Raw genomic sequence first — 25,682 nt, forward strand, 5'->3', positions numbered from 1 at the left:
TAGATAGATAGATAGATAAAGATTAAGCCACCCAAGAGGTGGCACGGGCATGAATAGCCCGTAAGTGGTACAATTTTTTTTTTCTCAGTAATCTGAGGTTGCATTTAACCATCAGGCTGTTATCGTGGGGGAGGATACTGCTTCACAGTCTTTATGAGGGTGTCCAGCTGCTGGACACCTTTGTTGACCAGGAGAGTGGCTGTGTTGATGGCTTCAGGGTGGCCACTGCATGATTCAGGAACTCTTAAAGCTCTTCTAAGGTCATTGGTTGCTTCACATTCCAGAAGATAGTGAAGTAATGGCTTTTCTGTGACAGTTTGGCAGAAGATGCACTCTCTCTGTCGGGGTTCACCAATCTCCCAGTTGCATCTGTAACCTAGACGTAGTCTATATAGCCTAACTGCTATTTCCCTGTGGATTCCTTTTGGGATATTTAACCTTTCTAATTTGGTTGCCTGAAGATACCATGTTGCAGATGGCGAACCTTCAGCTATTCTTTGGTGCAGGTAGGCTTTGTTGAGATGTGAGAGTTTTTTGGTGATGATGTTTTTTATGTTCTCTAGGTTGGGTTGAATTGTTTTATGTATCACTGGATGACGAGTTGCCAATTTAGCAATTTCATCAGCTTTTTCATTTAATGGGATTCCAATATGGGATGGGATCCAGTTTAAAGTTATGTTGAGGCCTTTGCCTTTAGCGACTGCTCCTTGATACAAAATGGTGGTAATTATTTCCACATTATCTTTCCACTGTTTTTGTCCTAGTATTTGAAGTGCAGCTTTTGAGTCTGTGTGTATGATTGCATTTTGAGTGTTTTGTGCAATCACATATGCGAATGCCTGTTGTATGGCAAACAGCTCAGTTTGGGTTGATGATACTAGTCCTCCCAGTCTCCAATATGCCTGAACGCTGGTCGTGCAAAGAGCAGCGCCAGCACTCTCATTTTCTGTGTCCACCGATCCGTCTGTGAAGATGTGGGTGGCTCCTGCTACTGCTATGCTATACATTTGCTCTTCTATTATGCGCCTTAGGATTGTCGGATCATAGGCAGCCTTTTTCATTGGGAGACTTTCTATTACTATTTTGAAAGTAGGCTCTTCCCACGGCGCGGAAGGAGTGTAATTTGGGTGTGGATGATCACCCTCTCTATCAAGAATCATGTTTTTTAAATGTAGTCTGTTTAGGACTTTTCCTGCTCTTGCAACCCAAGAGTTTCCATTGTTTTGGCCTAGTCCAACCACCAAGGCCTGCCGTACTGGGATTGGATCAGAAGAAATAATTATCTTACTGATAATTGTAGCTGTCCTTTGTGATATTCTTTCTTGTAGAGAGGGCAAACCCGTCTCCAGTCTAAGAGTTTCAAGCCTGGTCCACATGGGGGCTCCCAGTGCAGCTCTCATAGCATTGTTTTGGGCAACTTCAAGCTTTTTCCACTGTTGGTGTGATAGATTTGTGAGTGCAGGTGCGGCATAATCGATCACTGATCTGACTGCCTGTACATAGTATGTGCGAAGGACTTGCAGATTGGCTCCTCCAGAAAGGGAGGTTAGCGACCTGAGGATTGCCGTCCGGGCCGCAGTTCGCTCTCTCAAGTATGTGACCTCAGCATTAAAATTCATGTGTGTGTCCAGGATGATTCCTAGATACTGATAGGTGTCGACCCATTCTATTGGTTGACCCTGTACTGTGAGTTGGATGTTGGGCTTCGCTATTTTTATGGGCATGGCCTTTGACTTTGAGGGGTTGAGTTTGATCCCAATCTGTTTTGCCTCTTTACTGATGCAGTCTAAGCATTTGGGTGCAAGGCGCGCCGCATCTCTTCCTTTTATGATGATGACAAAGTCGTCCGCGTAGTTTAGCAGCCTGCAGTGATGTGGGAGTTTCAACCTCATTATTCTTTCCATTAAACAGTTGAAGAGAAGAGGGCTAAGAATACCTCCTTGCGGTGTACCATTTTCATGTCTTTTGTACTCAGAGACTGTGCCATGAAGTTTTACTCTTGCTTCTCTGTTTATGAGACAGTTTTTGGTCCAGGAGAGCAGGTTGCCTCTGACCTCTTTGTCAATGAGGCAGCAGAGAATAGCTGGGGCGCTAGCCAGTTCAAAGGCTTTTTCGAGGTCCAGGAATATCAGCATTCCTGGTCTGTCATTCAAGTGGGCTAACAGAGTTGTAATACATTCCACTGTGCCAACCCCCAAAAATGTATAAATCTACGGTGAATATATATGAACAAATCCACAAGGGCGTGATGAGGGTTCGAACCTACGCCCGGGATGACCTCAGACGCGCCTTAGTCAACTGCGCCATGACATGGGTCGTGGTGCAGTCATGATTCAGCATTCATCACGGCCCATGTGGATTTATTAATTTGATGTATCATCGTTATTGTGATTTCTGTGTGAACAATGAATAACATTGAGTATGAGATATACAAAAGGGAGCTAAACTCAGCCACCCAGGAAATCAGATCAGTCAAAAACTACGAAAGAAAACTAGCCCAAAACAGAACGACGATAATCGTTCTATGCCTATATAAGAAGTAAAACAAAGGACTTCGTAGGATCTTAAAAAGTGAGACTAACCTATAATGGACGATAAAAGGCCAGCAAACACACCGAATGAAAACGTTACATCAATGTTCCCATTAGAAAGACTAGAGACATCCCATCGCCCTCAAATGTTTGAAAGAGGTGAAGAGAAAGAAATAAGGGATATATACCCATAACGTGTGACAATCTGGAAATTTGGGTAATTAGACCGGGGGTCGGTCTTTATGTATTGTAACCTGCCAATTAGTTTCGTCTTATTTCGTTATACAATTACTGTATATTATTTTAGAGTAAAAGTATGTTTCTCCATGTTCCACATTCAGCGCCAACATTATAGTGAGTAAATATATCATATTTCTTCATTACTTATGTAAATGGTAGGAAGCTTTGGGTCGCTTTGAGTAGATTTGGGGTAGCTTTGGGTCGCTTTGAGTAGATTTGGGGTAGCTTTGGGTAATTAGACAGACCCAGGTAACATGTTAAGCGAGAATTACCGACCCAGTCAAGACGCACCCCTACAACAATTTGACTAAATCCTGAGTACCTGCTTACTGCTACTTAAGTGAACAGGTGCATTGACGGTAGGAAATGCGCCTAATCATTTCTATCCAGCCCAGGATTTGAACCTGGAGTTCTCAATCGTGAGTCGAGAACGAAACCGACTGAACTACCAGGACCCTCAGTCTTACCTGGGACGCGGTCGGGTCAAGATACCTGCTCCGCACCTTCCCCCCCCCCCCTCCCCCCATGCTGGGTACTGAGATGGAGACTCAGTCACCAGAAGACATGGCTACTTCTCACGGCGTTATTAACATGGACCCTGAAAGCAGCCAGTCAGACGAGGAGGGCGAGTATCTAGAAGTTCTGTCAAGGAATAAGAAGAAACGAAGAAGACAGGAGGCAAGGCGTAGTGTGGACAGTAATACACTTAACGGAAACGATAAAAGAATTAAGAACGACGCCGAGACTGATGCAGACAAACGGACGGAACGATGTCAGGAAGGTGAGGATCAGCGGAGATGGAGGCTTCTCTTCCCTGCCTCATGCACGTTGGCCTATCATCAGAAGCTGCTGTGGACCGTCAAACTCGGAAGAGAACACCGCAAGTTCGAGCCCCTGCTGAAGGAAGGTGTAAACAGACCTTACTTAACGGTAGGTTCTAGGGAGGCAGTGACGTTTCTTAGCCAGCAAGGATATGATGGAATTCTTATGGAAATACCGGAGGGGAACGAGAAGCTGACGAAGGTAATTATCTATAAATACCCTCAGATTCTGGACCCCGAGTTTATACTCGACGACCAACGATTTGTGTGGGCCAAGCGTCACCTTATTAAAGGTGAAGCTAGGAGTCAGGTGGTGGCTCTAGTGAGAGGTGACGTACCCGAAAAAGTGTTCATCACCGGGGCTGGCTACAGGCATGTAGCAAAGTACGTGGAAGAGCCCATAATATGCCTGAAATGCTGCAGATGGGGGCATAAATCCTGGAGCTGTCAAAATGATCCACGATGTCGTTTCTGCGGAAAGTCTCACCTCTCTACTGTGTGTAGAAACAGACTGAATCTGGGTGAGAAAATAGTTCCCAGATGCTGCAACTGTGGAGGTGTTCACAATGCGAGCTCGGCTGTGTGTAGCAAGAGGCCGAGTATGGCTGTTCTCCGGCCGGTGAATGTTACAGAGCAAGCAAGAGCTCTTACCCAGACACCGGGAGCACAGCAAAACAGTCTGCCCCAAACAGTGCCAGTGAACCGGACGAATGCGTGGGTAAAGGAGTCACCTTTACTTAGGCAGGCTCCAGCAACAAGCAGCCACGCCACCACTCAGGATTCCGGCAGTGACAGTGTAACGGTGAGTGAAGTGGCTACTGTGGCTCAGAGAGAGGGTCATAATAATATGGTCAAGGAAGTGTGGGCTGAACTTAAAAAAGTTGGTGAGTTCCTCCAAAATCTGGGGCAGAGAATCGAGTCCATCGAGGCTAAATTAAACGTTCAGGAGGTCAAGGAAAATCACAAAACGGTGAAGGATAGTCAGGATATAGTGGTTGAGGACAAAAATGAAATATTGAGTGATGAAATGAAGGAAAGTGAAGTGTGTGTGAATGATGGTAGTCGTAGTGAAAGGAAGAACCCTATAATTACACATGAAATGAAGGAATCATTTGGGCCAATAATGGACATCTCAGGGCTGAAAAAATCTCTTGAGAATCGCAATGTCGCTTTTACTGGTGAACTTGGGAGGAGGTGGGAGATGTTATACAAGGTATGGCTATCATTTAGTGAACTTATTGGGGATGACTTAGGCAATGAATTGATTAATAATGGATCACCCTAGACTGAAAGTGTTGTCATGGAATGTTAATGGTTTGAGAAACAGGGTTACAGATGTTCATTGTTATGTGATGGGAAATGATATTGATGTTGTAGCTCTCCAAGAGACAGGGGATAGGAATGAAGGATTATTGAAATTAAATGGCTATAAAGGGTTTCACCTCTTCGCTGCAAATAACATCAGAGGCACGTCGATTTATGTTAAGAACTCCATACCAGCAGAGTTAGTAGAACCGCCATCAAAAACGCAAGGTATAGAGAGTGTCTGTGTTAAATTATCATTAAGGGAAGGGGAATTTATTGTAGTTAATTTGTATGTATCCAGGAACTGCTTCGACGCTAACTATTTACCTGACTGCATTTATACTAATCCTTCACTGGTCATTGGGGACCTTAATGCTCGGCACACAAGCCTTGGGACAGTGGGTAGTATTAATGCTAATGGGGTCAAGTGGTTACAGTTTCTACAAGATCATCCAGATACCTGTCTATTGGGAAACAATGAACCAACTCACATCAGGGGAGGACGGCTTGACTATGCCTGCGTTTTAAACTCTCAGGGGATTATGGGGGAGGCTCGGGTTGTTCGGGAACTACTTAGTGACCACTTTGCCTTGAACGTTGAATTACCACTGGGGAAAAACAAGTCCACTTTCAAAGGAAAAGGCTAAATATTAAGAAAGATATGAAAAATTATTTTATTCAAAATATGGGAGATTGGTATCAACATTACACGCCGCTCTGCGTTGATAGTTTTTACGAGGACATGGTCGAGAACATAGAGAAATTAGTACAGAGGGAAAATAACGGGGGCAGGGGAAGCAAGACGCACGGACCTAAGAAATTTAAATATTCCAATGATCAGCAAGTCAAGGGATGGGAGAGAATGCTACGGGGTGCGCATAAAGCATGGTTAAAAAATGGAATGAGGGATGAAGAGAAAAATACAATGTTGGAAGTGGCTAGGGAATGCAGTCAGGTGAGGAAGGAGGCGCGGGACAGATACTGGCAAGACTTTGCTCAGGCCATTGGTAATACTAAGAACCTTAAAGACATATGGAGAGCAGTAAATAAAGTCAGGGGTTGTAAGACCAAATTCATTGCTCACTCAGATCCAGGGAAAGTTGCTAATGAGTTAGTAGATAAATGGGCAAGTGCTGCTGGTATGGAGTCCTTACCTGCAGACACGAGAGTCACCATTGAGTCATGGGAAAATATTAGAAATGGAGTAACTTTATGTGCCTTAAATACAAGATCTATAGCATGCACTGAGATAACCCACGATGAGCTACTGGATGCTATAAAAAGTGGCAGCTCCACTGCTCCGGGAAAAGATGGAGTAACGTATGACATACTTAATTATTTAGCCGGTATGAAACCTAATCCCTTACTTGATTTGTTTAATATGAGTTATAGAGAGGGAAAGTTACCAAGAAAATGGAAAGAGGCTGTCATCATTCCTATCCCTAAGTCAAACGGAGGCTACAGACCTGTCTCCTTAATATCCTGCTTTTGTAAAATGATGGAAAGGATTTTGTTAAATAGGCTACTCTACCTTGTAGGTGATAACATGTCCAATAATCTCTTTGGTTTTATCAAAGGCAAAAGTACTGCGGATTGTCTCTTAAAGTGTTTGTCTAATGTGGATGACAATTGTAGAGTTTTTGTTGATCTACAAGGAGCGTTTGATAAAGCCAATGGGGAAGTAATCTTATACGAATTAGCCAATCTGGGAATAACAGGGAGATTGCTACACTGGATAAGGGATTACCTGCAAGGCAGAAAAGGTCAGGTGTATTACCAGGGATACATGTCTGAGGAACGGAGGTTTCAGTTAGGTACCCCACAAGGGGGAGTATTAAGTCCCACCTTATTCAATGTATTAATGAACAGATTAGCATCAGAGATGTATCCTCCAGGGGTCACGGCGATCATATATGCTGATGACATTCTTATACAAGGCACTTCTGGGAACAAAATTCAAGATGCTCTTAACATACTTGGTACAACCTGTCACAAGTTAGGCTTAGTTATAAATGCAGATAAAACCAAATACGAGTATAGGAAACGAAGAAATATAACACTTACTCTAAATGGTGTGGAACTGAGCCGTGTACAGAAGTACAAGTATCTGGGCATGTATGTTGGATACACATGTGAGAGTAAAAATGCTGAAATAAATCATATCAGCACCTTATGTAAAGCCCGTCTGCATCCTCTAAAAGCACTGGCTTTTTCTGGTAAAGGTGTTGGGGTACCTATCTTGCGGATGTTATACATAAGCACTGTTCGATCCCTGATAGACTACGCAGCACCCGTATTGTCTTACACAGGCCAAGGCAGAATTCAAAAAATAGAGCTGATACAGAACGAGGCTATGAGGATTATTCTTGGATGTCAAAGAAATGCAATGATTGAAATAATGAGATTGGAATTAAATTTACAGAGTGTGTGTGATAGAGTCCGTGACATTAACACTAGAGTATCTATTCGTTTCATGCGGAGAAAAGGAGGGGATAAGCTGTTTGAGAGCGTTCAGACCTGCTTGAGTGACGTACACACTTCCAGGAAACTGAGGGAGACACGCTATACGAGAGGATTAGCTCATGACCTCAGGGAATACGACGTACTTGACTGCTGTAAACCCTCTCGAAAGTGTAATAAATAAATAAATAAATAAATATGTTTATTCAGGTAAGGTACATACATACAAGTGATGTTACATTAATGGATTGATATATAGATAGAGCTAGTACATACAATGCCTAAAGCCACTATTACGCAATGCGTTTCGGGCAAGAAAAACATTAATATCTAGAACTTAATACTAATTGAGCATAAAGAATAAAAAGTGTTGAAAACAAATACAAATAAAGATAAAAAAAAGGGGGAACATGACTGAAAAAGCAGCACAAATACAATAGGTTGACAAACAGTGTTGATTAAAAAAAAATAATAATAAAAAAATAATAATAAAAAAAATAACAGACATGGGTTGACAATAAAGGAGTGAGGTGGGTTACAGGGAATTTATTAGGTAGTGTTTAGTTTTTATCTTAAACTGGTTGAGCGAGGTACAGTCTTTAACATGGTTGGGAAGGTCATTCCACATTCTGGGTCCCTTGATTTGTAGAGCATTTCTAGTTTGATTAAGTCGTACTCTAGGAATATCAAAACTGTATTTATTCCTGGTGTGGTGCTCATGGGTTCTGTTACAACCTTCAATGAAGCTTTTGAGGTCAGGATTGGCATTACAGTTCAGCGTTTTATATATGTATAATACACAAGAGAGAATGTGCAGTGACTTAATATCTAACATATTCAGAGATTTGAGTAAGGGTACCGAGTGATGTCTGGGGCCAGAGTTGGATATTGTCCTAATAGCAGCTTTGTGTTGGGTAATAAGAGGACGTAAATGATTTTGGGTAGTAGAACCCCAAGCACAAATACCATAGTTGAGGTATGGATAGATGAGGGAGTAATAGAGAGTAACCAGGGCAGGGCGGGGTACATAATATCTGATCTTAGAAAGAATGCCAACAGTTTTTGAAACTTTTTTTGATATATTTAGAATGTGACCCTGGAAATTCAGCTTGTGGTCGATGAGAACGCCAAGGAATTTGCCATCTAATTTGTTACAAATTTGGGTATTGTTTATTTTGAGATTTATCTGATTAGAGGATTTATTGCCAAACAGAATATAAAACGTTTTGTCAATGTTAAGGGTGAGTTTGTTGGCAGTTAGCCAAAGATGGACTTTCTCTAGCTCAGTATTTACTGTGGCATTTAGAGCAAGGGGGTCAGGACTGGAGTAAATGAAGGTTGTGTCGTCAGCAAATAGAATTGGTTTGAGGTGTTGGGAGGCATTTGGAAGGTCATTAATGTAGATGAGAAAGAGGAGAGGGCCAAGTATGCTGCCCTGAGGAACACCAATGTTGATGGGTAGGGTGGGAGAAATTGTATTATTCACAGAAACATACTGGAGCCTGTCAGTAAGATAAGATTTGAGGTATTGCAGGGAGTGTCCTCTGACTCCATAATGATGTAATTTAAGAAGAAGGTTTTGATGGTTGACAGTGTCAAAAGCCTTACGCAGGTCCACAAATAACCCAACAGGAAACTCCTTTTTATCAAGAGCTGCGTGAATTAAGTTAATCATACTAATAAGTGCATCGTTAGTGCTTTTTTTGGGTCTGAAGCCATATTGACAAGAGCTAAGTATATTGTGTTTGGCTAGAAAAGAGTAAAGCTGCTTGTAGATTAGCTTTTCGAATATTTTTGACAAGTTAGGCAGGATTGATATAGGTCTGTAGTTGTTAACATCAGTGAGATCACCACATTTGTAGACAGGGGTTACTCTTGCTTTTTTTAGAATGTCAGGAAAGGTTTGGAGTTCAAGTGACTTGTTGAAGAGCAATGCAATAGCAGGGGCTAGAGATCTGGAGGCTTTTTTGTAAATTAAAGTTGGTATCTCCTCGAGGGCACTAGACTTAGTTTTAAGGGAAAGGATTATTTCATTGACATCAGTGGAACTAGTAGGCTTTAGGTACAGAGACTGTGGATAGTTACCTGTAAGATAGTCCTTAACATCAGTACAGGAAGATGGAATATCATTTGCAAGGGATGACCCAATGGAAGAGAAGAACCTATTGAACTCAATAGCAGAATCAGAGGCTGAAAGCTGACCAACGTTATTGGAAAGGAGTGTTGGTTTGTTATTTAAAATCTTCTTTGATCCCAATATTTGTGAAATTGTGCTCCAAGTTTTTTTAATGTTGCTCTTTATTTGGGTAAATTTATCTTCATAGTATTTAGTTTTGGCTCGTCTAATTATTTTAGATAGCAATAACGAGTAATTCTTTGAGAATTCTTTGGAGACTGTTCCTAGCCTATACTTCTTCTCAAGGTCATGTTTTTTGTTAATGGATTTAAGTATTCCCTTTGTAAGCCAAGGATTGTTAAGTCTTTTGCTTGTGACTTGTTTTGTAAGCATAGGACAGTGGGTGTTATAAAGGCTAAGAGTTGTTTGTAGAAAAGATTTCACTGCTAGGTTGATGTCCCCTATGTTACCTAACTCTGACTCCCAGTTGACATTATCAGCAGCAGTTATAAAATTGTTTATAGCAGTTTCATTGTGCAGCCTAAAGCTTAACTCCCTTGTCTCTAGAGGTGGTTTGCTAATGTTTGCTAATGTAATATGTCTGCTCCCTGGAAAGTACAGAAAATAGACGTCGAAATTGTACCCCTCAAGGTGAAAAAGATTCATCATGAACCGGGACAATTACGGTGTTTGTATGGAAGCATGATATCTCGGTTACCAAGAGGCAACAGTTTACATGTATATTGCGACGGGTCGGTGGCGGAGGATGGCAGGGCAGGGTGTGGTGTCCTAATAAGGGATTATACGGAGTTTGGGACTGTGGACAGGATAATTGAACTCCGGCTTAGTAATTATATATCATCCACACAAGCTGAACTGCAGGCCATTCTGGCGTGTTTGGAGGAAGTACGTCATGACGACAAAAATGTTTTTGTATTTGTCGATAGCCGAGGAGCACTGGAGTCCTTAAACAGTCGAAACCCAGTCTTCATGTCTATAGTGGAGGACTGTAAGAGAAGAATAACTGAGATACAGCTGAAAGGTTATAGTGTGAAATTCATGTGGATTCCATCTCATGTTGGAATAGTGCTCAACGAGGTGGCGGATGACTTGGCCAAACGTGCCACATCAAAACCACAAGTTGACATTGAATGTGAATTCACAATGAGACAAATAAGAAGCAAAATCAGAAATATTCAGGCACAGGCGGGAGTGGAGAGGAGAGAGATAATGTATGAGAGTAGTCAAACCATGCAACACTACATGTATGTGAGTCAAAACACCCATTTCACTTATGGTAAAAGGAGAAATGCTTGGAGTGACTCTGTGTACATGCGGCTCAGGCTTGGGTACAAATATTACTGGGAATATGGGATAGATGTTCATGGTAATGACACGAAGTGTAAACTATGTGGTATGTTAAGGTCTCACACCCTTGCCCATTATATTCTTGATTGTCCGTTGATTAGTGTATATAGAAACACTGAGATAAGGACTGTTCCTGAACAAATAGCCTGGATGTGTCACAACGGAAAGGTTGATGATATTCTTGAGAGATATAAGAATTTTGCACCAAGATTGTAATATTTTGTTGAATTATCTGCAGGTGTCTTGCAAATTGTCTATACAGTATACCTAGGTCATAAAAGTATTTGTGTGTACGTCTGATAACATACTCCTTGTGAAGGAGGAAATGTATATGTTTACCTCTCAGAATGTTTGGTAATATGTTTATTGTTTGTGATGTGTGTATATGTATGTATTAACACGTTGTACTGAATGGGGTGAGAATAGCTTGAGCTACCTCATCCCTTTGTGTGTATTTTACCTCAATAAACTTATTTCAATTTCAATTCAATTCAAACCAGGACCCTCAAATAATAAAGTATCATTACCTTGCAGCAGATTGATGAAGAAAAAACCTTGAAGACAAAAACCACCATTCACTAAAAGTTGCAGGGCAGGTAGAAATAGCAGTATAAATCTCTGGTCCGCCTCCACTTTATTTAATTAATTAATTACGACCCAGGTGCGCTAAAGTGTTTAATACACTTTAGCGAACCTGGGTCGTAAATAAACGACGCGTAAATACCGGTATTTTGACCACTAGTTGCTGTAGCGTCGTAAATTTACGCGCGATTAAAAAATATTTATATAAAATTATTCGAATGACTTTGCGATAGTATGAAAATGTTTGCCATTAAATTTTCGTTTTCTCTAAAGGGCACATGGTCTATTTGGGAGAACGGCATTGTATTGTAACGTAGTGGATAGACTATTGTATTGTTGACACGGCGAGTGTAATCGCCCACTTCACACACTCTTGGTGTGGGCTGCGATCATGATTCTACATTTATATGCATATGTCCGTGTAGGGAATTTAATTGCGATCACAGTGATACCAAATTTAACGCTGTAGGACAAGTGTGGAGTTGACAACCCTGAAAAGAATAGAAACATTTCGTCGCTGTTTGGAGCTCACGGCTAGTGATCGATGTAGTTCTTTAGCTTTTTGTGTGATTTAACTCATGCTTTTGTGATATATACATATGTTCTTATAGATCATTCTATTGCGAACACATTAGTACAAAAATGAAATCTGTACATCGAAAATTAAGGTCTGGACAGCGAAAAGTGTATGCACTTCTCAGTGTTGTCACTCGGTCACCCGAAAACGTCGAGCGTACCTGGGGGTACGTCCAGTCCATTTATAAAAATAAATAAATAAAATAAAATAAAATGTTTATTTAGGTAAGGTACATACATACAAGGGATTTTACAAAGAATGATTGATTTATAGATAGGGCTAGTACATACAATGCCTAAAGCTACTATTACGCAAAAATTAAGCGTTTCGGGCAGGAAAAACTTAAATGACTAAAGCTTAATACTAATTGAGTATAAAGAATAAAATGTGTAAAGAATAAATAAAAATAAGGATAAAATAAGGGGGGAACAAGGCTGAAAAAGCAGCACAAATACAATTTGGTCGACAAACAGCGTTGATTAAAAAAAACAGACATGGGTTGACAATAGAGGGGTAGGGCAGGTTACAGAGAATTTATTAGGCAGTGCTTCGTTTTTATCTTAAACTGGTTGAGAGAGGTACAGTCTTTAATATGGTTGGGAAGGTCATTCCACATTCTGGGTCCCTTGATTTGTAGAGCATTTCTAGTTTGATTAAGTCGTACTCTAGGAATATCAAAACTGTATTTATTTCTGGTGTGGTGCTCATGGGTTCTGTTACAACCTTCAATGAAGCTTTTGAGGTCAGGATTGGCATTACAGTTCAGCGTTTTATATATGTATAATACACATGAGAGAATGTGCAGTGACTTAATATCTAACATTCAGAGATTTGAATAGGGGTACCGAGTGATGTCTGGGGCCAGAGTTGGATATTGTCCTAATAGCAGCTTTGTGTTGAGTAATTAGAGGACGTAAATGATTTTGGGTAGTAGAACCCCAAGCACAAATACCATAGTTGAGATATGGATAGATGAGGGAGTAGTAGATAGTCACCAGGGCAGGGCGGGGTACATAATATCTGATCTTAGAAAGAATGCCTACATTTTTTTAAACTTTTTTTTTATATATTTAGAATGTGTCCCTGGAAATTCAGCTTGTGGTCAATAAGAACGCCAAGGAATTTGCCATCTAATTTGTTACAAATTTGGGTATTGTTTATTTTTAAGATTTATTTGATTAGAGGATTTATTGCCAAACAGAATATAGAAAGTTTTGTCAATGTTAAGGGTGAGTTTGTTGGCAGTTAGCCAAAGATGGACTTTATTTAGCTCAGTATTTACTGTGGCATTTAGAGCAAGGGGGTCAGGACTGGAGTAAATGAAGGTTGTGTCGTCAGCAAATAGAATTTCGTGGAGGGCGTGTAAGTGTTTAAGTTTCAGCCCCGCTCCTGTGCCAGGTAAGTCCACCACGGGCTCACAATAGCCCGTGCTACTTGGAACTTTTAGTTCCCAGTAGCTGAATCTTACGAAACAACAACATCCATTTTATTATTGTATCCTAGCATAGAGACCTCATCTTGAGGAGGACATAGCTGCTTTAGAGAATGTACAACACCAGGCGACAAATATCATTCCAAAACTAAGTCAACTTTTGCACCAGGAATGGTTGAGGATCTCAGGGCTAACAACTGAGCAAACCAGACATGACAGGGCGGATCTCATTGAGACCTTTAAAATACTGAACAATTTCTATAATAATGTTTACTCGGGTAAAAGTACATACATTCAAAATGATTTACAAAGCGATTGTTGGATTTCTATATATATAGCTAACACATACCATGGCCTACAGCCATATACTCACAACGTTTCGGTCAAATAATTTTATTTACCCGAAGGCAAAAATTTTGTATTTGGAGGATGTTGATCCTGTAACGGTTCTATTGTTACGTAAAGTATGGTGACAAATAAACACAGACACTAAGATACTATATATATATTTGGTCGAATATACAGAAGTACACAGGTGATACGTTGGTGTGAGTTGAGCGCACTGAGCGTTGGTACAGTATCTCGCAAGTGTCTGCTCTAGACCACACTTGAAAGTAGACTAGCCAATGTTCGCTACACCGCTGCTTATATTGCTTGGGCAACACCTCACCGTGTTGCCCGGGCAACGCCTCACCTCATTCATCTCCAAAGGTTGACAGGAATATTAACACTATATTTGGAGCGAGTATATTATTGGGATAATCTACTCGCTACAGAACTCCCCCTCCCAGGGGATGAAAGGAAAAATAATTGATCAAGGAACTTAGCTGGTCGGTGAATTGTACGCCCTGCTCGCGTTACATAACCATCAAAGTTAACTTCCTCCTCTTCGCTGATGTCATCTAACTGGGGTCGTAGGAGGATCCTGTGCTGGGAGGTCGTCCGTCGTCGTAGGAGGGTTGTGGTGCGGCTGGTAATTGGGGTCGAAAAGTGAACTGCGTAGTCGGCGGATGTGTCTCTGGATTTAGCAGTGTCGCAGACGTTGAGACGAAGCCTGGAGCAGAGCAGAGAGCTGAGTGAGGCCGGAGTCGTGGAGCTCTATGTGGGAGAGCGTGGCGGCTCGATTGAGATTTGTGAGTGTCTAAACTCAGGGAGCGAGAGCGTGGCGGCTCGATGCGGTCGTAGTCTGCTGTCTGCTCTGTGTCTAAGCTGTAGCGTCTTGGGTTGATTAGGACTGTACACGCCGAGTACTACATTGTTGACTGTGGAAATTGTAGTCTGGTACCAAAAGATGTAGGCAGTGTGTGGACAAGCTCGGTGTAGCAGGAGAGAAGAATGTGCATAATTGTTGCGTCCTTGGGTCGCTGGTGGAGCATTTAGATCCGGGGCGGATGGGCTCGGGCACCAGGACATTAGGAGGTAATGTAGGCACGTAGTTAGGACAACGAGGTAATCACTGCTAGAGCTGAATTGTCCTGGAGGCGACGAAGAGTCGGAAACGCAAGCTGTAAGTCCTGTATTGCACAAAGGGCTTGAGTCGGCTGAGTATCAAAATGCAGTGAACGTGTAGATGAATCTGATGACAGAGCAGCTGTCGTGGGCGTAGGACAAGCAGTGCCCTGGCAGCGACGGAGAGTCGGCAGGACAAGCTGTAGATCCAGCATGATGTAATCATTGATGAGGCTGTCAGATGAGTGAGTAACGATCGTGGAGCAGCAAGCCGTAGTAGATGAAACTGCAGAGATGGACGCGATGAAAATCATAGCTGTGGCGAGGGTGTTGGCAGTATTCCATCACAGCAAACAGTAGCACTAGAGGTCCAGTGAGAGTCCATCGTGGCTGGGTATCGTCGAAACTTCGTGAAGGTCGAAAATAGCCTCCATCTGCATGAACCAAAATTCTGGCTCATCTGCGTTGTATGCTGGAAACCTGGTAGATAAATCCATGACGAAGATCTAGTTTGTGACTAGGTGTTCTTTTCACTCACTGGGTCACCAATGTAACGGTTCTATTGTTACGTAAAGTATGGTGACAAATAAACACAGACACTAAGATACTATATATATATTTGGTCGAATATACAGAAGTACACAGGTGATACGTTGGTGTGAGTTGAGCGCACTGAGCGTTGGTACAGTATCTCGCAAGTGTCTGCTCTAGACCACACTTGAAAGTAGACTAGCCAATGTTCGCTACACCGCTGCTTATATTGCTTGGGCAACACCTCACCGTGTTGCCCGGGCAACACGGGCCTCACCTCATTCATCTCCAAAGGTTGACAGGAATATTAACACTATATTTGGAGCGAGTATATTATTGGGATAATCTACTCGCTACAATCCAGACAATTTCTTCATAATAATAATAATAATTCATTGTGTCGGGGGGTAAAAAGCCAGAGTGTATTCATACACATTAGGCTTTTTTGTTTTTTATCGAGGTCCCCCTCTCAAGGTCGAATTACTAATTTCGCGCAGGATGCAACCCACACAACAAGCTGACTCCTGAGTACCTACATACTGCTAGGTGAACAGACGCATTAGGTGAAAGAAAATGTGCCCAATCATTTCTGTCCCGTTCGGAATTCGAACCAGGAATTCTTGATTGTGCGTCGAGAACGATCCCGACTGTATTTGTATTTTGTACAATATAAATGAATGAATAAATAAAGAAATAAATACTACCGGGACCCTGAAAATGTCAGTTGCAACAGAAATAATGAGTCTCAGGTTCAAGCTCAACATGCCACAATGGAGGACTGAAAACATTTAATGTTTTTTTCACCCACAGGGTTATAAACCCATGGCTTATTAGATTCCCTTAAAAAAAATCAAATTCAGCAAGGAAAAAATCAAGGCAAATGGTGACTTTTGACAAGCCGCCGGCTTGATGTCCTCGTCGCGGTCACTAGTACTAGTGGCTCAGGTAAATTCAGATAACATATTTATTTATTTATTTATTTATTTATTTATTTATTTATGCATATACAAGAATGTACATTAAAAGTTTACAAGTTTTACAGTTTTTCAATTCACTAGGGCGTGAGTTCCATAGACTAGGTCCCTTAATTTGCATAGAGTGTTTACACAGATTAAGCTTGACCCTGGGGATATCAAAGAGATATTTATTTCTGGTGTGGTGATAATGGGTCCTATTACATCTGTCCAGAGAGAGTTTCAGAGCATGGTTTGCATTTAAGAACAGGGTTTTGTAAATGTAGTTGACACAAGAGAATGTGTGGAGGGAGTTAATATTTAACAAGTTTAGGGATTTAAACAAGGGAGCTGAGTGTTGTCTGAAAGCAGAGTTAGTTATTATTCTGATAGCAGATTTTTGCTGTGTGATGATGGGCTTAAGGTGGTTTGCAGTGGTAGACCCCCATGCACAGATACCATAATTAAGATAGGGGTAGATTAGTGCATAATATAGTGAGAGGAGAGCAGAGTTAGGAACATAATATCTGATTTTGGAGAGTATACCAACTGTCTTAGAGACTTTCTTAGTTATGTGTTGAATGTGGGTGCTGAAGTTGAGTCTCTTGTCTAGGAATAGGCCAAGAAACTTGCCATCACTTGATTCTTATATTCATATTTAACTGCATTAGGCCAATTGGGCCATTTATTATATTTTTTATTTATTTTTAGATACAAGAGCTCTTACATTCATGTACGTGGCGGCTATTTATATCTACCCAAACTCATTCATATTTATATCTAACCTACGCTTGAATAATGTTACCTACGGTTACCTACCCAACCTACGACCACAGTGTTATAACTAGCATTACATATGCAAGTAAATCTGTCCCGGGTTCATTCTTAACGCACAATCGAAAATTCCGGGTTCGAATCCCGGGCGGGACAGAAATGGTTGGGCGCATTTCCTACCACTTAATACTGCAGATCAGCTTGCAGGTACTCAGGAGTTCTTCTTGATGGCATGTGCGGGTTGTATGAAGGGTTTATCCCTGGACACAAAAAATTAATATTAAAGAATGGGATATTCTTTATATTATAGTATACCCAAACATTTATAATTAAGAAAATGAATAATTTGACAAAGGAATATAAGCGACGGACGCCATCAAAACAACAGCCATTATTACTCAAGTCAACATAATAGAGAGTACAAGGCAAACAACGCCAAAAAGACTTAATCGTCTTACCAAACAAGAGTGTTGTGCCTTCAGGAGACGCCACACGTCACAAGGTAACTTTGTCACTCATCAGGGGGCGATAACCTTCACGGGAACTATAAATCAGAAAGAAGATGGCGAAGCCCCACCAGTGCCCAGAGTGTGGGAAAAAATTCACTCTTCTTGGAAATATGAAGACTCACATGTTGTTGCATACAGGTGATAAACCTCATGAATGTTCTGAGTGTGGAAAGAAATTTAGTCAACTTGGACATGTAAAGAGACATATGACGATTCATACAGGTAATAAATTGTACGAGTGTACAGAGTGCGGGAAAAGATTCAGTCAACTTGGAAATCTGATGACTCACAAGATGGTGCATACTGGTGATAAACCTCACCAGTGTCCAGAGTGTGGGAGAAGCTTCAGCCGTCTTGGATCTATGAAGAGTCATATGTTGGTGCACACAGGTGATAAACCTCATTTATGTAACGAGTGTGGGAAAAGCTTCAGTCGTCTTGATAATTTGAAGACTCACATGTTAGTTCATAAAGGTATTAAACCTGAAGAGTGTCCAGAGTGTGGGAAGAGATTTACCCATCTTGGAAATTTGAAGACACACATGTCAGTGCATACAGGTGATAAACCTCATGAATGTCGGGAGTGCGGGAAAAGCTTCAGCCGTCTTGGATCTTTGAAGACTCACATGTTGTTGCATACTGGTGATAAACCTCATGAATGTCCAGTATGTGAAAAAAGCTTTAGTCGTCTTGATAATATGAAGATACACATGTTAGTCCACACAGGAGATAAACCTCAAATGTGTCCACAGTGTGGGAAAAGATTCAGTCAACTTGAAAATATGAAAAGGCATATGAGGATTCATTTAGTTGATAAACTTTATGAATGTCCAGAATGTGGGGAAAGATTCAATCAACTTCAATCTATGAAGACTCACAGAATGATGCATACAAATGATAAACCTTTCGAGTGTGCCGAGTGTGGCATGCAATTTAGGCACCGTAATAGCATAATACATCACATATTAGTGCATTTTTGTGATAAACCTCACTAGGACAAAAATTTCCACAATTCCAAAGTACAATGCAATTATTGTGTTAGCCATCCTACAAACAGACATGAAAATGTTGAACTCAAGTTAAAATATACTGTAAAGTCACCATGTTATTTGGAATTCCTTCAAAATTGTTTTTGTAATTTTGTGTGAGGAATTGCTTGGCTACAGAAGGCATAGGTGCTGTACAAGCTTTAATTCAATCTTCAGCTCATTAGTAAAATTTATATGCACCTCCAACCAAGCAAGCACTAGGAAGGATGCAATGGCAGTAAAACTCCAAATAGTCAATATGTGAACTTATATATTTGTATTTTTTTTAGATAAAACAAAGTTTAAAACATGTTTCCATCATATTTTGTTAATACTTTCCATTTGGAACCTCAGGAGAAATATTTAAAATATATTATAGTCTTTGTTAACTGGTTACAGATTTTTTTTCCATTAAGGATTTTATTAAACATTTATGGAATAGAAAGACATTTTGGGATGTACTAAAGATGACCCACATTTAAATGACAAGAAAAAATGATTTTTATCCAGAAATTTGAAACTCCTCAGTATTCCTACTCCAAACGAATCATTTAATAGATTTTTTGTTATCTTGCTTCATGACTAATATTACTACAAATGACTGGAAATATATCACACTAGCATTTATTTTAGCTAAACTTTGGTAGTAAGGTTATATTTGCCTGACTCATTTTTACCAACTTCATCAATTATATTAGTTATACTGTACTCATTAATCATTGTACTCATTAACATTAATCTGGCATTTCTTGTAGTCAGACTTGTATTTATATTAGCCTAATTCAAGAATTTGCATTAATATGTGAGCATTTCATTCATGGTAGTTAATATTGGCAAAACCTCATCTCTGCTATTACTGCACCCATATAATTGTTTAGAAATATTTATAATGGTGTTTTCTTAATAAAATTAAGTAAACAAAAAAAAAATGCCTGGAGAGGGTTTAATATTGGGGTGGATACAAGACTGGGTTGTTTAATGTCTCCCTGGCTCTTTAATATCTGGTATTATGGGTGGTATGGATGGGTTAAGGAGGGAATAATAATACTTTATATGATATACAAATGATCAGATTACAGTGATTAATTAATAAGTACAGTGTTTGTATATTCTAAAGTGATACATAATAAGGAAATGTATAGGCTAATTTAGATTTTGTAGCTTTAGTGTGCAACAAGAATACAGTAACAGTATAGATGCAGCATTTAATGTCCACAATACTGTAATTGCAAACAGGATTAAGAAATGTGTGAGAATTTTGCTACATGATGTTAATTCAGTATTTCTTTGTTTCTCTTTAATATTGGTCAAGTGATGCACAGATTTTTATTGTATAGTATTAGGGAGGTCATTCTATAAATGAACAAATCCACAAGGGCCATGACGAGGGTTCGAACCTACGTTCGAGAGGATCCCAGACGCGCCTTAATCGACTGAGCTACGACATGGATAAGAATTGCAACCGGGAAATCAACTTGACCTACCACAGATTCTTATCCATGTTGTAGCTCAGTCGATTAAGGCGCGTCTGGGATCCTCTCGAACGTAGGTTCGAACCCTCGTCACGGCCCTTGTGGATTTGTTCATTTGATGCATCACGCTATTGTGATTTGTGTGTGTAGTGTCATTCTATAATTTAGATCTTTTTACTTGCATGGCATTTCTGCTTTGATCGAGTCATGCTCTTGAACATCAAATAGATATTTGTTCCTTGTGTGTAATCAATGGGCTTTGTTGCAGCCCTTTAAGAATCAAGATACTGTAGTCCAAATGAAACAAATATTTATGTATATTCCCAAGATAATCTTAAGTTTAAAAAATTATTTTTTGCATGTATTTTATTTATAATACTTAACATTTAAGGGCTCTTAAAAAAATAGGTTAAGGGTATTTTAATTTAATTAAACATTTTGAAAGGAATATAAAAAATAGTTATATTATTATTATTATTATTATTGAGAATTCCGTAGGAGCCATGAGGAAGGTTTGAACCTATGGGGTGGGTGTTCCCATGCACACGCTCTAGCAACTAGACCATAACGTGGTAAAAAGTTATAGATGTTATATACATATACAGGTACAACAATAAATAGTTATAGATGTACTAAAGATGTTCCCATTTTATTAACATCACAAAACTGCTATTTATCCAGAAGCTAGCAACATATTAGTATCCTTACTCCAACTAAATTACATTAATAGATTTTTGTGTTATCTTGCTTCATGACTTAAATTAAACTACAGAATCATTTGTAGTTATGTCACTAATATTTGTTTTAGACACACATGATCAGTTAGGCTATACTTTTGTGACGTGGACATTTTATTTACCTGTCGCACATATGCAGTATATATTAACCTTACTTCATCAAATATGTTATGTTTACTCTGGAATTTGTATTAGCTTAAAGCTGCAAATTGTATTTTCTTTATTTTGTCATTTATATTAACATGAATCTGGCATTTCTTTTAGCCAGACTTTTGCATTTAGATTAGCCTAACTTCAGAATTTACAATGTGAGAGCATTTCATTCAGGTTAACCAAGGCTAGGCCTTTTTTCTGCCTTTATTCATATAATGATTTATTTGGGCATTTATATAATAATTGAAGTTATAATAATGTTTTATACAGGCCTAAGTTTTAATACTGTATTGCTTATTTAGACTGATCAATATTTATTTATTTGTTACCAGATATATTATGAACTCTCATTCACGAACTACATGGGGCAAGGACGATTTCGTTCGACACTATACTCTAACAAATAATATAAATAAATTGATTCCTGATGTATTTTTCATTTTGATCATAGCATGTAACAGAGCAATCATTTGTGAACAATTCAATATCAAAATCATATTTGACAATTAGTTGTGGTGCAAACATTACATAATGACCAGGGATTTACACGTCATTTTGACAATGCCACTTGACAAGAGCAATCTTTGGCAAACAATATTAAATTTATATACATACAGTACAATAATTATTGAAAAAAATGCAAAATGATTAAGAACTTAATTCCCAATCTTGGGGAGGAAGGCAGGGCCAGATTCCCCGATAGGCAAATTAGGCTATGGTCTAGGGCCCACCAGCAGTGTATGTGAAAGTAATCATCAAAAGAAGGCGCCAAGCATACATTTGTGTAGCCTTTGAATACCCATACTGACGAGACGGTGGGGTCAATTTAGCTGTTTTGGCTTGGGGCCCAAAAACAGATCTGGCCCTGGAAGGACTTCCCCCTCCAACCCTCCCCCCCCCCCCACAAAAAAAAAAATCACAAGGTGTGATGGGGCCTTGCCTCATCACACTAGCAGCTTTCAGCACAATTATGTGTAGTCAGTTTTTATTCAGTGGAAATGCATTTCCACTTTTATTACAATATTCAGCACCATTATTACTGCAGTAAAACAATTTGTTAATGAAAATGGCAAATTACAGTGCAGTAAATAACTTCATTCACCAAGCCAACAGACCAGTACATGTTCGAATTTATTTTGTTAATTTGGTGTTATTATTGTCTGGCAATAACACTTATAATAATATCATATTTTAGTACAGTATTTTTGTTAATTTTTTTTTTTTTTCTGGGGGAGCCCCTTGTCGCTTTTTGAAGCTGTTATCTCTGCTGTACTACCAAGTCTCATCAGTCGTGGAGTTCTATTGGCCTTCTGAGGGGCCACAAGCCAGAACATGGCTTCCTTGCAGAAGTGCGGGGAGTGGTGGCACTTTTGATAAAAGTTAAAAAAAAAAAAAAAAAAATCTTCATGTCTGCCACCACCTAGGAAGTCACCCAGAAATTTGATGAAACAAAAACCACTGCTGACTTCAGACGAGACCGCTGCCTTAAAAACCACCAAAAAAACTTCCGCATCAATATAAACTAATGATTGAAACTTCACGAAACTAGTAACCAGACATTTGCCCCATCTCCCTCTCATTTTTCAAATCGAATGTTTATTTAGGTAAAAGTACATACAAGATGAGTTACAAACATAATGTTGGATTTTTACATGGTGGGGAGGGTGCCTTCTGCGGTGTTGGAAGACATGAAAGAAAAAAAAAAAAAAATTGTCCCAAGTGCCATCACTCCCTGCGCCTCTGTGAGGGTTCCGGCACTCATAATCCCCCGGAGGCCAACAGAACTCAGCAGCTGATGGGAATTATTAATATAGCATAATATCAGACAGTAGCTTTGGGAAGCCACTGTGGCTCAACCAGAAATTAGCATTTCATTACATTCAATGCTGGTTTTATATATTTAATTAATATTCCTTTAGGTAAGGATGAACTTTAATATGTAGTGTAATAATAGTTTAACTTTTGGAAGTTCTGTATAAATTTTAAGTGTTAGTATTGTAGAATATAATTTGTAAAATATTTACCCGAGGGTCACTAACCCTAGTGGCCTCGACGAGGACGGGAAGCTCGCGGCTTGTTGAAGGTTGTTGTATGTAAGTTTAAGGGGCCTAACCTCAAAATATGCAATAAATGAACACTGGTTCAATTTCAATCAAATTTTTTTGACTAGTTGTATATGAAAAGGGCTTCAACTGATAAAAGTCTCAGTATCGTAGCATAAATAGGAAGGGAGAAAAAAATATTTGTGTCAAAAATTTTCCAAAATGTTAAAAAATTAACATCAAACCCAAGTGTCAACTGAAATCATGTCTATGACCCAGCTATCACAATAGCATATAATAAAGGATTTTAGTAATTAGTTTTATCCAAAAAAATTTAGTTAAAAAAATTAATTTATTTTTTCTCAAATTTTTTATTGGGCAATTTGCATGAAACTTGTACACCTTACTGCACATAAGCCTATCTGTAAGGGTGCCAATTTTCGAAGACATTGGTTGATGTCAACCTCAGCCACAAGTGGTAGAATCTTTGACTTCAGTGTTTTTCAAGTAACAAAAGTGACTACTCTTTCATTTTTTATTCAATTTACATAAACTCTACATATAAGGTGTAAGTTTCATGTCTCTACAATTGATGTAAGATACTTTATTCCTAAGTTCATTTATTGATTTTATAAATATTTTTAAACATATTTGCATAAATTTTTTGGGAAATTTGACAACTTGTAATAGTAAAACTAAACATATTTTGGATAATCTGGTTGGTAAAATCCTTTATTATATGCTAATGTGATAGATGAGTGTCATAGAAATTATTTCATTTGAAACTTGTGGTTGTAACGAATTTTTTAAAATTTGGAAAATTTGTTAAAAATAATTTGTTTACCTCCCTTTCTATTTAGGCTGCAATACTGAAACTTGGAATAGTTGCAGCCCTTTTCATATGCAACTGGTCAAAAAAGTTTGGTTGACATTGAACAACTTTTAATATCCTATGTTAGGCCTCCTTAAAAATTTTAAGCTCTATATAATAGTTTACAGTTGTATTACGTGGATGATATTGAAAATGCTACATGCCCTTAGTTAAACATTTGTATGTTCTAATGAACAATTTGCATTAAACACAGTAATTCAGACCATCCACGAATTCATTAGAATGCAGTTAATTTAACAAGGAACTACTGTATACAAGTAGCCAATAATGAAATGATTGGTATTGTAGTTTAATGGATGTGAACAATGTGGAGCTGTTTATTCATTATTAGTATGTATTAACTTAAGAGATTGAATAAGGTGTAATACTTTATCCTTATTAATTAAATTAAATTTATTTATTAAATATAAATTAGGTGACGGTTATCTCTACATATAAGGTCACTTCACTCTAAGTAGTTATGTTTTTATAATTAATATATAAATATGCTTCTAGTAAAGTTGTTTCTTTATCCTCTGATAATTCTTCAGTTTATTCCCTGGACACTTAAATCAAAATTCCTAGTTATTAAGGGAATTGGGGAAGCAACAAAGTGACACAAACATTGATTAGAAACTGCCCAAAATGCTGCGCATGTTATAGTGGCTTTGCAAGAATGTTACACTCAAACCCCAATGTATGTACTTTCTCAACCCAATGTACATTCTTGTATATAAATACATAAATAAGTAATTATCATCATTCAGATACTGTATCACTTTATGAAGATGTACCTAGTTCAGTAGCAACCTGAGCAGGCCCCAGCCATCAGGCTGGGTGGACAGCACTTGGGATTCATAGTCCTATGGTTCTGGGTTCAAACCCTGGTGGAAGCAGAAACAAATGGGCAGAGTTTCTTTCACCCTGATGCTCTGTTCACCTAGCAGTAAATTGGTATCTGGGAGTTAGACAGCTGCTACGGGCGGCTTCCTGGGGGTGTGTGTAACAAAAAGGAGGCCTGGTCGAGAATGGGAATGCTAAGCCTCGAAATCATCTCAAGATAACCCAGATCAATGATCAATGGTTGTATAGCTAAGCATGTTCCCAAGGAATTTTAGGTAAATGTAATGTCTAGTATTAATACATATTGGGTAATAGCCTCCACAATCTCATCATTTCCAAGCACCTTGAGAAGGTCAGCACTACATACGTCTGTAGTACATGGTACAGTGGTACCGCGGATTACGAACGTCCCTGTTTACGAACTTTTCAGGTTACAAGCCCGATTTGTTCGGAAAATTTGAATCGGGATACAAACGTTGCACTGGGATACGAGTTTGTTGATATGTGTATGGCCGACCTAGCACGCCATGCTAGATCGCCAGGTGATCGTGCCTCAGTTTACCAGTGTCTGGTGCCCAGTGACTATCCTGCCTGAATTCTTCACAAGAATTTACAGTTTTTGTCAGATTTTTGACCATTTGAGCATAAAAGCTGTTATTATATATCTTGCCATGGGTCCCAAGAAAGCCAGTGGTAAGGTTCAAGGAAAGAAATCACATGCGAGAATGACTATGGAGGAAAAACAAGAGATTCGTAAGCATGAAAATGGTACTCGTGTTGTTGAACTAGCTAGGCAGTACAACAAATCTAAAGGGAAGGAAGAGGAGGCAGTAGAGAATGTTCCTTCCTCATTAATTAAGAAAATGTTTGCAGTATGGAAGGACTGCA

General features: G+C 39.2%; 1 protein-coding gene across 1 annotated transcript; it reads left to right on the top strand.

Moving 5' to 3' along the window:
* Positions 1–17,493: 17,493 nt before the first annotated feature.
* LOC123771960 (zinc finger protein 98-like) lies at positions 17,494–24,471 on the top strand. Its single transcript, XM_045764804.2, has one exon. The coding sequence runs from the start codon at positions 17,702–17,704 to the stop codon at positions 18,641–18,643; it is 942 nt and encodes a 313-aa protein (XP_045620760.1). The 5' UTR covers positions 17,494–17,701; the 3' UTR covers positions 18,644–24,471.
* The last annotated feature ends 1,211 nt before the right edge of the window (positions 24,472–25,682 follow it).

Source organism: Procambarus clarkii, chromosome 38, assembly GCF_040958095.1.
Source record: "Procambarus clarkii isolate CNS0578487 chromosome 38, FALCON_Pclarkii_2.0, whole genome shotgun sequence".
In the NCBI taxonomy this organism is placed as follows: domain Eukaryota; kingdom Metazoa; phylum Arthropoda; class Malacostraca; order Decapoda; family Cambaridae; genus Procambarus; species Procambarus clarkii.

Bases quoted from the DNA above. Each gene is read 5' to 3' on its own strand.
- LOC123771960 (XM_045764804.2), top strand. From the start codon at position 17,702: ATGGCGAAGCCCCACCAGTGCCCAGAGTGTGGGAAAAAATTCACTCTT.